Genomic DNA, 15,931 nt, shown 5'->3' with positions numbered 1-15,931 from the left:
AACCCTTAACAGACTCTTGTGGCTTCTTGTTACACACTACAACAACGTGGCAGTAGATGCCTTTTTGACTATGTCAATTTTATTTAAAACCAAAAGTCTTAATTGATGCAAGAGTTATGAAGCAAGGAAGTTTCTGAAATCAAAACAAAACAACCTCTTTATGATCCACTGTGTAAATAAGTAGCAAGAAGATAAAACACTGACCTGGGAGCAGGGTGAAAACCACAGGAGTCAGGGAGGTGGCCTTAGATCCTGTTGAGGCCAATGCCTGCCCATGCTGCTGGGTCAAGGGTCAGCTTCTCTGAACCTTGATCTTCAGGGCTCCTTAGAAAAGGGTGGATACTGCCAATAATGGGCATATTCACTGAGATGCTGAGGTGGGAACACACGGGAGGCAGAGCCTGTCACTGTTTAACCCACTGGAGGAGCTAACAGAAAAGTTTTACCACATGGCCACACTCTCCCAGCAATTGCCACACACCTGTCCTCTGTCCCTCTGAGCATTTGGTTCCCTTCCAGTGCCTGCTGTAGACAGAGCAGACAGACCAGGGCACACCCTCTCTGTGTCTTGGCTTCTGTCTTGGCAAAGCTGGGCTGCGGCTCACAGAATGGAGAAACACATTTTATTCGGGATGTTTGATACCATACTCACAAACACACAGAGAGCCTGTTCTTTTTTTTTTCTTCTTCTTTTTTTTTTTTTTTTTTTGATTTTTCGAGACAGGGTTTCTCCGTAGCTTTTTGGTTCCTGTCCTGGAACTAGCTCTTGTAGACCAGGCTGGCCTCGAACTCACAGAGATCCGCCTGCCTCTGCCTCCCGAGTGCTGGGATTAAAGGCGTGCGCCACCACCGCTCGGCGAGCCTGTTCTTTTAAAAAATATTCTTTTTCTTCAAGAGAGGGTCTGTCTGTATAACTTAGGTTGGCTTTGAACTTTAAGCCCTCCTGCCCCAGACTTCCAAGTAGGATTATAGCCCTGTGCCATACCTACTAACATTCCTCTTCAGTAGGGACTTGGGCATAGGTTTCAAGAGGTTACAGATATACCTGTTCAAAGGCAGTTGAGGAATCAGAAGGCATCCACCCTACCATCCTCCACATCGTGTAGCTCGCACCACTATTCCCCAGTCACACTGCTTGCCACAGTGAAGCCTTTGCCAAGGCAGAAGCCACAGAAGCTATCCTTCCTCCAAACAGCCCAACCTGATGGAAACTGTACCAACTACTAGTACACAAAATATGGCTTTGGGGGACTGAGGAACTGGATTCTGGTTTTTATTTTAATGTTGACAGCCACATGTGGCTGGTGGCTACCGTACTGAGATGTGCGTTCCAGGGTTGCAGGGAGGAATGTGTATAATCAGAAATTTCTCTCCCACCCACCAGTTCCGGAATAACTGCCCAGAAGCTTAATATTACTTATAAATGCTTGGCCAATTGTTCCGTTTATTATTAGTTAGTTCTTACATTTAAATTACCCATATTTTTTTTATCTATGCTTTGCCACATAGTTCATGGCTTGCTACCTCATTTTTTGTTGTTGTTGTTGTTGTTTTCAAGACACAGTTTCTCTGTTTAACAGTCCAAGCTGGCCTGGAACTAGCTCTTGTAGACCAGGCTGACTTCAAACTCACAGAGATCCGCCTGCCTCTGCCTCCCAAGTGCTCGGATTAAAGGTGTGCGCCACCACCGGGAGAGCGTTACGTCATTTTTTACATGCCCTGCTTCCTCAGCAGCTGACTGGTGTGTCTCAGACTCTGCCCCTCTTCTCCTGTATCTCTGCTTGGATTTCCTGCCTGGCTCTATCCTGTCTTGCCATAGACCCAAGCAGCTTTATTTATTAACGGAGAGCAACACATTTTCATAGTGTACAGAAGGATCATCCCACAGCAAGTGTGTATGGTGTAGCTACTTGTGTGCACCAATCAAGGACTGCAGACAGTGGAGGGAAAAACAGCGCCCAGATCAAATAACACATTTGTAGGCCATCTGCAGGAATTTAGAGTTTCTTTTATTTATTGCATTTTATTTCATTGAGTATTTTGGGCACCGGAAATGAAACTGAAAGCCTCATCATTCGGTGACTTCGATCTTGCAATGACATGTCATGTTTGCTGTGTTGTTTTCATTTGAACTCAGGCCACATTCAGGGGTGGGGATATCAGGGTAAGGATGCCAGAAGGCAAAGATGGTTGGGGCCAGGGACACCTTAGAGGTTGTCCACCATAGCTCACAGAAGGTTCTGAACAAGAGAATGACAAGGACAGGTTATTTGTTTTTTTGTTTGTTTTGGTTTTTTGAGACAAGGTCTCTCTACATCACTCTGGATGGCCTGAATGTCACTTTTTGCACCAAGGCTGGACCTGAATTTACAGAGATCTGCCTGCCTTGGCCTCCCAAGTGCTGGGATTAAAGGTGTGGGCCACACATCTAACACAGTTGGTAGTTTTAAAAAGAAGGAACCTAGCTTGGTGGTGGTAGCACACACTTTTAATCCCAGCACTTGGGAGGCAGAGGCAGGTGGATCTCTGAGGTCGAGGCCAGCCTGGACTACTACAGAGTGAGTTCCAGGACAGCCAGCACTACACAGAAAAACCCTGCCTTGAAAAACCAATAAAATAAAAAATAAATAAAAATAAGCAACCTGTTTGGTGCCATGGCATATACTTACAGTCCTTACTAGGGAGACTAAAGCAAGATTGCTTGCTGTCAGAGTTCAAGACCAGCCTGGGTGACAAATAGCAAGAGCTTGTTGGAAACAGATAGAAAGGAAAGAAGGGAGGGAGGACAGAGGGAGAAGCTATACAATACATTACAAGAAACGACCAACTTTTACTTACTCAATTAGTGCAGCTTTTTGGATAATGGTACAATCAATAACCCTGAATGTTTATTCTTTGGCCTGAGTGCAATGATTTCTGTAGTCAGATTCCAGGAAATGTGCCTCTCGCATTGTCGTGTGATTATTTCATCCAACTTAACACAAGCTAATGAGACCTCTTCTTAGGAAGCTTAGACAGTTTCAGGATTCCCAGGGTAATGTAAGCAGAAAACAACTCCAGGAGAAGGAACTTCAGTGGAGCGACCTTCACACTGGGCAGGGAGCTCCAGGTATGCAGTTTTCCCAAGTCCCCACTCATGCTGATGGGCTTCTAGGTGATTCATCTGCCTTTGAGTCACCTGTGATGTAATTAGCCATTGGCTCATGAGGCTAGAACTGGGTAGGACCATGTTTATGGTCTGCTGTTAGTGACCGATCTCAGATGAATAGATGTCTGTTTATGTCTTCCCAGGAAAAGTCACTCAACACATAAGGGTGGTGGCAAATTTCCCTTGTTTAAAAACATCTCTAGGGGCTAGAGAGATGGCTCAGCAGTTAAGAGCATTGACTGCTCTTCGAGAAGTACCTGGGCTCAATTCCCAGCACCCATATGGCAGCTTATCACTGTCTGTAACTCCAGTTCCAGGGAACCTGACACCCATGGCAAAACACCCATGCACATAATAAACAAACCAACCAACCATCTCTAAAACCTGGGAGTTGTGACTGGTATCTTCTCTTCATCTCCTGTTAATTCCAGCTCAATGATGCTCTCAAGTTACTTGTTCACATGACCTGGCTGCTGCGACCCCAGGGTACCACCATTCTGCTGAAGGTTTATCCCAAAAGATCTACTCCCTGTCTTAGCCAAATACTAGGTTGCAAACAGTTAAACCAGACTCTGGGTAATTTAAGAAGACCTGGAAGAGACTGGACAGCTTTTGTTGAATTTCCCATGCCAGGAAGAGGGGGCTTAACACCTCTGTCCTCTCTCCTGACCCTCCACCCCTGCTTTGCTCCCACAATGAATTGCAAGTTGACCTCCAGCTGTCTTGCGTTGGTTCCTTCCTTGGCTTCAAAGATCTGCTTGGAAACATGTCATGCTACCAGGGCCTCAAGAGGGTAAAACGTTTTCCTTTCTCTAGTCTGTTTCAGGGCTTGCCTCTGTATCTCCTAGGACTCCTCCCAGAGGGAACCAAACCAGAGTGCCTGCCTTTCATAACACATCTCTACAGAGCAACCTGGAGCCCCTTAGCAAAGCAAAGATACTCTTCTACTTAAAAATCTGGCTCCATGACTCCCCAGCACCCTCAAAATGAAGTCTGAGGACCTCTTTGATCCAGGCTTCATCCAAGATGCTAACCTCATTTTATGCACCTCTCGATCTCCCCAATCCCCACCCATAAACTGCACAGATGCTCTGCCCTTGGGTGCTACATAAATCAGCCACCCTTCCCTCCTCTACAAATCCTTCTTCATGCTGCACTGGTTTAAATGTATTTCTTTACTTATATTAACTACTTAATTGACTGTGTGTAGGTAGAACACAAGCAGAGCTGATTGTCCTCTTCCACCATGTGAACCCCGGATCAAAATCAGGTCTTCATATTTAGTCAGGCTTGGCCAAAGGTGCCTTTACCAGCTAAGTCATTTCAGCAGTCACCTTTACAGATCCTTGAGAATGCATAGTCTTCTTTGGCCAGATGGTTCTTTGCATCCTCCATGCCACCAAAACTTCAAATGAGCCCATTCTCCCCCAGCCCTCGGATCTCATCTGGACACAACAGTCTTTGGTGCCTAATAGTCACTAGTCAGAGCTATCGTTTGTAAGTACAAGTAACCTGCCTGTGGACTTCATATATCATTGAACAAACCCCTCTTTGTAAGCCACAATACCTTCCACGACCTAGCTGACACCCTTGCTTCTTGTCTCACCTCAGACCACTGAACTCTGAAGCCGCCCACATTTTTTTCCCCTGGCTAAACTTACTTTATGTGCAAAGCCTCGGCTGGATCTTCTCAAATGTCACATCTTGAGATCCATTCTGGACTCTTTAATGAACTTGGGCTTGGGCATCCTAAGCGCGCTCTACCACAAAGCTATATCCCTAGATCTTTTGTTTTAGCAGCACGCGTCATTCTAAAACCACCCATTATTGTGCTCACTTACAGGGTTATTACCACCTTTCTTCCCGCCTAGCACGTAAGCACTGAGAGTTTAATTTTTTTTTTCTGTCACCACTATATCCGGCACCTGGCTGGGAGCCTGGCACAGTAGCTGTATTTTTGCAGGAAAGGATGAATATGGATCAAAGACACTTAGTTGAATCCGGTTGATCCTTAATCCCCGAGTCTGGGCAAGCCTCTGTTTCCTGCTGTGCGAAAAGGGATAGGGAGGAGGAAGTGAGATATTGAACTAAACTGCGTTGACGAGCTGCAAAAAATTGGGACTTGTTTTCCTGCAGTCTCGGCGTGCAGTCAGCCACTTAACGTCCAGCGGCTCAGCTCCCCACCTGTATAATGGGTGTGAACGAAAGCTCAACGATTTGGGATTGTAGCGCTGCCTTATAAGGCAGTAGAAGCCGAAGGCGGCCGTGAGGGTGGGAGGAGAGAAATCACAACATCCGGCTGCGGGGCGGGGGCGGCTGGGCTGGAGGCGGGCGCCGGTGGGGAGGCAGTAGCCTCTTTCCGTCGTCTGCTCGCTGCGGGACGTGCTCCTTTCAGCAGCAGCTGACCCAAGAGACGACGACAGGACGCACAGGCTAACTCAGTTACCCGCTGGCCGGCAGGCTACACAGCGTGATCGCAACAAAACCCTAGAAATCCCATCGGCGAGCCAAAGGCACTCGGTCAACGCCCCCATCCGATGACCCAATCAGATTGCACTGCTGCATGGTTGACTCTTCCTTAATCCAAACATACGCTTTGTCTCCTGGGCGTGGCCCCCCAGAGCCCACCCCCGACTCCCCGGCGGAGGCTCGGCCCTAATTGGCAGCTCAGCATCCTACGAAGGCCTAGAAATTCGAACCTAGGGGCTGAGTCCCGCCCGCAGTCCAACCAGGAAGAAGCAACGCAACGGGGCCCGCCCCCTCCCCGCGCGGAGCGAGTTCCCGGCTCCGTGGGCGGGGCAGGACGAAGAGACTGACCAATAGCAGTCTGGCGCGGGGACCGTCCGCTCGCCTATTGACTGAGCCAAGTAAACAGAGGGCGGGGCGGGGCGGGGCGGGACGGCGCCGGTGGCCCGGGAGGGGCGCAGAGTGCGCGGCGGGCGGCGGCGGCCGGGGAGGCCGGGGAGGCCCGGGAGGCCGCGGCGCGGTCAGTCGAGCCGAGCCGAGCCGCGCCGAGCCGATCGCCATCGGCTCCGGCTCTCGCGGGCGGTCCCGGCCGGCGGCGCGGCCTGGCGGGCCGGGCGGCGCTGCAGCCCATGGAGCTCGAGAACATCGTAGCGAACACGGTGCTACTCAAGGCCCGGGAAGGTGAGGCAGGCAGGCGGGCGGCCAGGCCCGGGTGCGGGGATCGCGGGCGCGCGACCTCGGAGTTCCACGGGTCGCCCGGGCCCCAGCTACCCTCGTGCCCTGGAGTCTGCACCCGGACTCTTAGCGCAGATACGAGCCCTTCCGGCCTGCCCCCGGCACCTGCCCCCGGAACCAAGGGCCCAGGAGGGGCGGGGGTCGCGCTGCGGGCATCACGGCGGGTGTGGGGGGATAAAAGGAGAAAGGGAAGGAAGAGAAAAAGATGGGACGCGAGCCCCAGGAGCGTGTATCTGAGGCCTCTTCTAGGTGAGAGGCAGGAAGGTGCCCACGTGCCCCAGGCCCAGATGCCCTGAACAGCACAAAGTTGGTAATCTGTAAAGATTGGAGAATGAATGAACCAAGCCTTTGCATAGACAGCCCAGCCGACATGGGGAAACTTGTGGACACGTACATTACCAGCAGAACTACCACTCACTAGGAGACTCTGGATACTATAAACGGGTGAATGGGTCACGATTTTTGCATACAGCAAGCCAACGACCTGTTAGGGCAGACGCACAAAGAAATGGGACCGAGCATATTGGGTTGTTCGTTGAAAAGCTTGGCTGGAAACCAGTCTTGTGGAATTAGTGCGTGCGCACATGGATGTGCTTCGGGGTGTCTGCTTATTGGTTTCACTTCAGATGCTAATTTACACCTGCTCTGTGAGGGCCCTAGGTGACCCAGGACCAGACATTAAACTCACTGCCTCCCTACCTCAGCGACATAATCACCAGACACACCTGTACTGCCCCACTCTGTCCAGGGTGCTGGGGGACCAACAACGAACAAGATTCTTTTTGGAACTCCAGGAACGTGGTGGCAGCTTTCCACTTTTTGATGGGCTGCCCGGCTGAAGGGGTCATTAGCTTCACTGTTCTAAATCAGGTTACAGATGGGAAACTGAGGCTCAAACCAGCGACTAAACCCAGATTACCCAGCAAGATTGTAATTGACCCAGGCTTAGGACTAAAGGTGCCCAGTAGAGTCTACAGCACCTCTGAGAAGCCCCCAGTGTGGTGAGGCACCTGATAGCCTCTTACTACCCAGGGCACGTCACACCCAGGAGGTGTTGCCTGGAAGTGGGATGGTCAGACTGGGTCCCTAGTGCCCAGGGGAGGCTATCTTATCTCCAGTCCCTTATCAAGTTCAGGGGCTGGGCCTTCCTCTCAGCCTCTGGGGGCATCTGCTGGTCTGTTCTGCCTTGTCATCCAGCCTGCTGGGGAGGAGGGGTAAGGAGAGCTGGGGCCAGGCCTCACTTCCTAGGGCTAGCCTCAGGCCCCTGAGGGCATTGCCTTACTGGGCCAGCGCTGCAGGTACCTTTGGGTAGTCTTTGTTGGATCTTGGGTGAGGCACGGGATAGCATGACCATAGCTGGGACTAGTGGCTCCCCTTCGAGGACCTGTCTCGTGAACTGGCTATGCTCCCCCACCCCCACCCATACACACCTGCTTGGCCTTTGGCACGCTTCCTGTCTCTTAACACCACTGTTCCTTTTTTTTCTGTATAGAAATTTTGAGCAAAGCCTCTTTGTCGTGGAGTCTCCCACTACCCTTGAACTAACTGGTGGTATCAGTGATTTCACAAACAGCTGACAGCTTGGGGTCAGCTTTCCAAGTGACCCTCAGGAGTGGGCAAACCTGTGGTTTATGTATACAGTTGACTCTTTTTTGTTGATTCTGTTTTTGAGATGGTCTTCCTATATAATCTTGACTTACTTGGAGCTTGCTATGTAGACCACAAGCTGGCCTCGAACTCAGTTTTACCTGCTTTCTGCCTCCCAAGTGCTAGGATCAAAGGTCATTTGGCGGTTAATAAATGCCACTCATGTTAGAGGTGGGAAAGGAACTTGAATTTGGGATTGGGCTTGAATTTCCTCCCACTGTCACGTTAAGGCTCTGAACTCACCACTCAGAGACTCAGTTTTCTTGGGAACTTGTGTGTTATCTGGTTGGGGGGATGGCCCTGGGGGTGTGCACCCTCACTTGGATTTTCTTCCTTTCCCAGGTGGCAGAGGCACACAGGAGGGCAGGGTTGGGTGGAGGGGAGCCCCACAGATAGCCCCACAGTTCTAGGACAGGACATTTGCATGTGACTTGTTGCTCTGGAGCTGGGAGGAGGGAGAGGAGGAAGTGACTTCTGGGGGAGGCAAGCAAATGGAGGGTTGGGTGAGGGACCGGGGTGGAGGGAGAGTGGGAGGAGTTCCTCTTCGGGGGAGGCCTTGCCATTGGTTAAGGAGTAGAGGTCTCTTACTTGCAGTGAAGCAATGACTGAGGCACGTGGGGTATAGGCTGTAGCAGGGCCACCAGAGGGTTTCTCAAGGGGACACTGCAGCACTTCCTTCTTCCTCCGGGAGCCCAATCAGGGACCCAGCCCTGCCCCTTTCCCAGAAGGCAGCTTTTCCTCCTGTACTGCTTACACTGGGTCAAGGGGAGACAATAGTGGGGAAACTGAGACCAGGCAAGGGAAATTCATTGCCTAAGGTCCTCAGTGAATTGGAGATGGGTCTTGCCTCTTTCCACAACCCTACTGAGTGCTGGACACAGTTCCTTCTCCCCCCACTCACCTTGGAGGTGCCACGACAGTTGGGTAGTGTGGGTGCTACAGTGACTGCCAAAAGTTCCCGATCCTGGTCCTCTCCCGCCATCCTTAGTGTGTTGTCCCAAAGACCTGTGTGGCTTTCTTTCTGACGTGCTCTGTTTTCCTGCAGTGTGGAGTTTTGAGACCTTGCCTATGTAGGCCTGACTGTTCTGGAACTCACTGTGAGACCAGGCTGGTCTTGATCTCACAGAGACCCCACCTCCAGTTCACGCCCCCTCACTATTTCAGCAGGTTGGGGTGGGAACTGCCGAAGCACACATTTACCCTACCTTTCAGATTCTGGAGGCGTCCCAGCAGCTACAGATAGGGGCTCACCTAGGTAGGCAAGCATCAAGGCAGGGGTAGGGGCATCCTGAATGCCAGCCCTCCTGTGGGCAGGGAGATAGTTCTGGTGCAATCCTTGGTGTTAAGGGCCTGGGGGATTGCCTGGGCTGTCCCTGGTATCAAGTACCACATAGATTCTCTGGCTGGCATGCCTCGGCTTCTTTGGTGACCCTCTCCACTGTGATGCCCTTGGCTACTTTTTTGTTTGCTTGCTTTTTTCTTTCTTTTCTTTTTCTTTCTTTCTTTCTTTCTCTCTCTCTCTCTTTTTTTTTTTTTTTTTGACATGATTTCTATATGTGTAACAGCTCTGGCTATCCTGGAACTCACAAGAGATCCACCTTCCTCTGCCTCCTGAGTATTGGGATTAAAGGCTTGTAGGTGGCCAGGCTCTTGTCTACTTTCTTAACCTGTAGAATTCCTGCTGAGTAGGGAGTGAATGAGGCAAACTTCTTGCAAAAATGTCCTCACTGCTCTTTCTGGTTCTCATCCTGGGATCCCTTAGCATGGCTGCCCAGAAGGACCATGTGTATACTGGAACTTGTAAGGGGCAGGTAGGAGTCTATGGTACTTCAGGACTCCAGGGAGACCCAGCTCCTGGGGTGTACAGGAGTGTGTGGTAGCTCAGGACTCCAGTAAGACCCTGCTCCTGGTTGCTCTTGCAGGTGGTGGCGGGAATCGCAAAGGCAAAAGCAAGAAATGGCGTCAGATGCTGCAATTCCCCCATATCAGCCAGTGTGAAGAGCTTCGGCTCAGCCTTGGTGAGGCGTGGGTAAAGCCCCGGATTGCCAGAGCAGAGGGGAGGCTACCCAGCAGGATCCTTTCCAGCCAGACCTTGCCCTGGGTCACAGGAGCACCATAGGGGAAGGGGGTGTCCAATGCCCAGGAAGACTGAGACTACATGATCCAGCCCAGTTTCGGTTCCTGGGTTTGAAATGGGTGGAAGGGAGAGAATCGGTTCTGACTGGTGTCAGTGGAGTGGGCATGGGGAAGAGGAGAGCTGGTATGATGGACTGGAGGGAGGAAAGGCAGCCTGGGCCAACAGGTTTGGAACACCAGTCCTGTGCTTATGACCTGAGGGCACCCATCAAAGCTAGAGAAGTATGATCTGGTTATTTCTAGAAGGGGCACAAGGGCTCACCCCGATGCTATTTCTTGGGTGAGGATCTGAAGCACTTGAGGTGTCCCAGGTCCCTGCTGATGGCTTGCATGTGGGTAGAATGTACCCTGCTTTGGAAAGGAGGCCCAGCTGAGAGCAGCGGAAGCCACAGCTTCCTCTCGCACTTTCGCCAGGCAGGCAACAGGTGTAGGCTTGGGCTGGGCCGGGCCGGAACCTCACAGACCACACCCAACCCCAGAACTGTAACATGCACGTCTGTGAACCCGGAGACCTGGGCTCTGGAGTCCAGACTCCTGGCTGTGTGACAGAGTTGAATTGATCAACCTCTCTGGGTCCCATAGCCCCCAGGTTTCATTGGGGTAACAGTGGTACCCACCTGAGGGTTACAGTGAGGGTTCTAAAGAAGATAATGGCTACCGCTCTCAGAGCTAGAAGTTATCAGATCCCAGATGTAGGGGTATATAGACCACAGTGCCCTGTGACCCAGCAGCTCCCCTCTTGGCCTGCAGAGCGTGACTACCACAGCCTGTGTGAGCGTCAGCCCATTGGGCGCCTGTTATTTCGTGAGTTCTGCGCCACAAGGCCTGAGCTGACCCGCTGTATTGCCTTCCTGGATGGGGTGGTGAGTACCGTGCTGAGGGCAGGCAGAGGTCCTGGCCACGCCCTTCCCCCCCACATCTGTCACCTCGCTCAGCCTCCAGCTTCTTTGCCTCTCACCCTGCAGGCTGAGTATGAAGTGACCCCTGATGAGAAACGGAAGGCATGTGGGCGGCGACTAATGCAGAATTTTCTGAGCCACACGGTGAGTGAGCCGTGATGGAGAGATGACGACAACAGGCAGAGGAGTGACCACAGCCTGGGCAGTGAGTGCCTTGGAGCTGTTCCAGGCAGCACCATGGGCATAGAGCCCAGGGGTTGGGCTGAGCTTGGGTCAGGCAGCCTGCCAGTGGCTGTCTCACTCACCCTGTCTCAAGCGGGAGGGGGCAGGAAGGGAGTTCAGCAAAAAACGCAGCCAGTGCACTACCCATCCACAGCCACCCTTGGCACCCACAGACCTGGCAGTATTGCCTTGGGCGTAGGCAGCTGTCCAAGGGAGCCTCTGCATTGACCTGTCCATGGCCTGTCCCTAGGGTCCTGACCTCATCCCCGAAGTTCCCCGGCAGCTGGTGAGTAACTGTGCCCAGCGGCTAGAGCAGGGACCCTGCAAAGACCTCTTCCAAGAGCTGACCCGGTAAGGCTCCATCCCCACCAATTTAGAACTGTGCTAAGGAAAGGGGCTTCTGTGGTCCTTGAAGTCCCTGGCAAGCTCAGCTCCTCTCCCTGTCCACGCTGTTGGACTTTAGCAGTGGCCTCCCTCTGTGTTTCAGCATGGGATGCATGTCTCCTGCTCAGTGCATTAGTGAGAAGATTGTCCAAGGACAAGGATGGTGCTTTGTGGGCTGAGCACACTTACAATGGGAGGCCTGGGCCTTCAGGCTGAGATTGGGATTGTTAGGGACCAATCCCTATGGGCTGCTCCTTTCTCTACAGGCTGACCCACGAGTACCTGAGCATGGCCCCTTTTGCCGACTACCTCGACAGCATCTACTTTAACCGTTTTCTGCAGTGGAAGTGGCTGGAAAGGTGCGCTCCTTGTGGGCTGGTCTGGGGTAGGCAAGGCTGTGGGGTTTCCTTGTGGGAATCCCTGCATAAATATTTGTTTCTTTTACTCTTGCCTATAGGCAGCCAGTGACCAAAAACACCTTTAGGCAGTATCGAGTTCTGGGCAAAGGTGGCTTTGGGGAGGTGAGTGGCCTCCTGGTGCCTTTGCAGAGTACACTAGATGGGGTATGGTAGCCCTGGACCTTCCCGCCTCCAGCAAGAGCATGGCTGGCCCCCATTTGTTCCTGTCTACCCCGGCTACAGGTATGTGCCTGCCAGGTGCGGGCAACAGGCAAGATGTATGCATGCAAGAAACTGGAAAAGAAACGAATCAAGAAGCGGAAAGGGGAGGCCATGGCGCTCAATGAGAAGCAGATCCTGGAAAAAGTGAACAGTAGGTTTGTAGTAAGTACACAAGGAGCTCTCTCCCTCCCCTACGGTCTCACTGACATCTGCCTTCCCCCCCAACCAGGCTAAAGTCCCTCCCTGCTGCCAAAGGGACTGCCCTTCCTGCCCTGGGCAGTACCTAAGAAGGGTGGGGTAGGAGCTATTTCAGGCTCAGGAAGCCTGCTGAGCCCTAAGGAGTGGCACAGAGAAGATTGTTTGGGTGGCTGCTATTAGCACATGTGTACACACACGCGCACACACACCCCAGGCGCACACACACACACACACACACACACACACACTCACTCGCACACCCCAGGCACCCCCACAGCTCCTGCCTGAAGGTTTGTTTCTCCTGAGCACAGGTGAGCTTAGCCTACGCCTATGAGACAAAGGATGCGCTGTGCCTGGTGCTGACATTGATGAATGGAGGCGACCTCAAATTCCACATCTACCACATGGGCCAAGCTGGCTTTCCTGAAGCAAGGGCTGTCTTCTATGCTGCGGAGATCTGCTGCGGCCTGGAGGACCTGCACCGGGAACGCATTGTGTACAGGTGGGGCTGAGCTTCTGGGATGGCCACTCCAGGACTGGTCCTTCCTGGACAGGGGCAGCAGTTAGATGATAGTGGCAGATAAGGCTGTCTATCAAGCCAGCCAGTGGAAGGACAGTGCGCTGGGGGTTTGTCTAGCCACAAGCCAACACTGGCTCTAGGCACAAACTTACCCACATTTGATAGATTTGAGTGCTTCATGCCTAGGTTTTGGGATCTAGCCGGACCACTGTGTGAATTCTTTTTGTCGCCCTTCTCTGTGTGACCTTGAGCTAGTCAGCTCCCTGCTTCCAGCATGAGTTCTTTTTCTGGGAGACCGTCATTCCTGCCTTGCAGGTGGGCTCAGTAGTAGAGAGCTCTGCTTATGGATGGCGCTTTCCCCTGAGCCTCACTGCGGCCTCAGAGGGGATGGAAGAGTAGCCTCATGTGACAGAGAAGGTAGAGTTGGCCACCAGGGGAAGGGAGCTGCACCATCAAGGGTGACCAAGTCCAAGGATGACGTCCAAGGATTCCCTCCTCCCAGATGGGTCCCCCCACTGGGTGGGTGTCCTCAGTACTTTGGATTCACTGCCCTAAAAGGCTCCTAAAGTACCGGCTCTGGAGGTCCTTGCCCTGCTCCCCTGAGTTGGCTGCAGCCTGGGGAGAGCAGGGCTCTTTTACCCTGGCAGCAAATGAGTCCTTCACCTTGCTCCATGCCCGATCCCAGCAGGCACTTGAGCTACGAGAGGCTGGCTGTGTCTGGCTTCTTGGAAAACGGCAGCATCTGACCCTGCCTTTTTTCTCCCCTTAGGGACCTAAAGCCAGAGAATATCCTGCTGGATGACCATGGTGGGTGAGAAGTGAGAAGGCCCAAGTGGGAGGGATGTGATGGGAAAGCCTGGCCTGTCAGTGGACCCACCTGCTTCAATACCCCACCCAGGCCACATCCGCATCTCTGACCTGGGACTGGCTGTGCATGTGCCCGAGGGCCAGACCATCAAAGGCCGTGTGGGCACTGTGGGCTACATGGGTAAGTCCAGTCTCCTGGGTCCCCATGCTGTCCTTAGCCTGGCCTACCCACTGCTGTTTGGCGATGTGTGTGTGTGTTCCATCTCAGAGTAGATAACCCATATCAAAACTGCTACTTGTTGTTGTTGTGGTGGTGATGGTGGTGTGTTAGGAGACCAGGGCTTAGCCAGTTCCCCATTGTGAAGCTGCTAGTCATTTGCTGGGTGCTTATTGAACTCCAAGGATTGGGTGGACCTGTTGGAGTGAAGGTTAAGGAAGCCAAATGCATTTCCATGGCCCATTGTTCCCCTGCATGGCCCATGCTTGGACTATCATGCCTGTCTAAGATCTAGGCAGTGGAGCCCTCCTAGCGTGTGACTGTGGAACCCAGTGCAGTCCAGGTTTTCCAGGCTCCATCTTGAGAGCTAATAACTCCACTTTTAGCCTCTCTTTCTTCTGCTGTAAACCTCCTCAGAGCTGCCTCCTGGAGGGCTTTGAGATTAGAGATGTGGGGAGGGGGGACTCTGCAGGAGGTGCCCGGCAGGTGGAGGTACCAGCAAGTGGGTCTTTTCCTCCCCTCATGAAATCCAGAAGCTAAAGTCAGTGGCTACATGGTCCTGATAGGGCCTACATGAATCCTGAAGTTTAATTGTTTTTAGAATAATTTGAATTGATTGCCAACATTTAATAAGCCAGACAACTTCATGTTTAAAAAAAAATAAGTAGTGGGGGATTTGAGGCTGGGTGTGTACGAGATAGCTCATACGGCTACGTGTGCATGGCCCTGTGTTCACCAAACTCCAGCGTTGGGATCTACACACACACAAACTCACACACACACACACACACACAAAACCCAATTTGTTCTAGAAAAAAAAATAATAAAGCAAAGCAAAACAAACAAACAAAAAAGAACAGTCAGACATGGTGACCTTGATGTGACACCCACCCTCTTCAGGGCCACATCAGCTCCCATTGTGAGATGTGGTTTCTTATACTGCCTGAGTCCCACCAGGCCAGTGAAATGCCTGCCCAGCCAATGAGTGTTTGTACTGATCCCCTGGTTTTTGTTTCTGAGGCCTGAGGGCTGTCTGTTCCCTACTGCTTACCGAGCCCTGACTCCTGTGCCCCTGCCCAGCTCCGGAGGTAGTGAAGAATGAGCGGTATACCTTCAGCCCTGACTGGTGGGCGCTTGGCTGCCTCCTCTATGAGATGATTGCAGGCCAGTCACCCTTCCAGCAGAGGAAGAAGAAGATCAAGCGGGAAGAAGTAGAGAGGTTGGTCAAGGAGGTGCCCGAGGAATACACAGAGCACTTTTCCCCACAGGCACGCTCGCTCTGTTCTCAGGTACTACTGCAAGCTATAGGTGGGCCTGGCCTGGCCTGGCCTGGCCTGGGCTGGAGCCGGGGGTACCTCAGCTGCCCAGAGAAACCCTAACCACCCATGCCCTGCTACAGCTTCTCAGCAAGGACCCTGCTGAGCGCCTGGGGTGTCGTGGAGGTGGTGCCCGGGAGGTAAAAGAGCACCCCCTTTTCAAGAAACTGAATTTCAAGCGGCTGGGAGCTGGGATGCTGGAACCACCTTTTAAGCCTGATGTAAGTCCTACCCACCCTTGCTAATGGTCAGGCCAGGGGTCAGGTCAAGCCAGGGTGCAAGAGGGCTTGGAGCAATGAGCAGGTCGCTTTCAGTGCAAATGTTAGAAAAACCCATCTAATGGTTGGGCTGCCCTCCAGAAAGTGTATGTATGAGCATTCGTGTGTGTGCATGCACGAGTTTTAGTGTTAGGATAGGATGGGGGTGGACATGGGGATGCTTCAGGAGCATGGCAGCAACTCGATTCCTCTCGGGCATCTTTCTCAGGGAGTGGCACTGGTGGCCTAGCAGCTCAACCTCACATCTTCTTAGCTAGCCAGCTACCCAGTGGAAAGAGAGCAACTCTATTCAAGAACTCGAAAGGAAATTCTGAGACTGTTTGCCAAAGAGCCTCACT

The 15,931-nt window shown here is 52.3% G+C and overlaps 2 protein-coding genes across 2 annotated transcripts in view; one reads left to right on the top strand and one right to left on the bottom strand.

The window, feature by feature from the left end:
- LOC121445805 (coagulation factor XII-like) overlaps positions 1–6,245 on the bottom strand; it is a gene marked incomplete at its 3' end in the record, with an annotated part of 18,748 nt that extends 12,503 nt beyond the window's left edge. Inside the window, exon 1 of the mRNA XM_041647935.1 lies at positions 6,049–6,245. Coding sequence (XP_041503869.1) covers positions 6,049–6,245 — 197 coding nt within the window. The remainder of the gene's footprint in view (positions 1–6,048) is intronic.
- Positions 6,063–15,931, top strand: LOC121445804 (G protein-coupled receptor kinase 6-like). Its single transcript, XM_041647934.1, has 14 exons — positions 6,063–6,295; positions 9,919–10,014; positions 10,883–10,995; positions 11,098–11,175; positions 11,504–11,604; positions 11,904–11,996; positions 12,095–12,158; positions 12,279–12,419; positions 12,767–12,957; positions 13,745–13,782; positions 13,874–13,963; positions 15,080–15,288; positions 15,399–15,536; positions 15,802–15,931. Exons 1-14 carry the CDS (start codon positions 6,244–6,246, stop codon positions 15,820–15,822), a joined length of 1,425 nt encoding a protein of 474 aa, XP_041503868.1. The 5' UTR covers positions 6,063–6,243; the 3' UTR covers positions 15,823–15,931.

This window comes from Microtus oregoni, unplaced genomic scaffold, assembly GCF_018167655.1.
Source record: "Microtus oregoni isolate MIOR12 unplaced genomic scaffold, Mior012 000815F_ref0000389, whole genome shotgun sequence".
Classification (NCBI taxonomy): Eukaryota; Metazoa; Chordata; class Mammalia; order Rodentia; family Cricetidae; genus Microtus; species Microtus oregoni.
The sequence above is the reverse complement of the archived record's forward strand: the minus strand, read 5'-3'. Positions and strand labels throughout refer to the sequence as shown.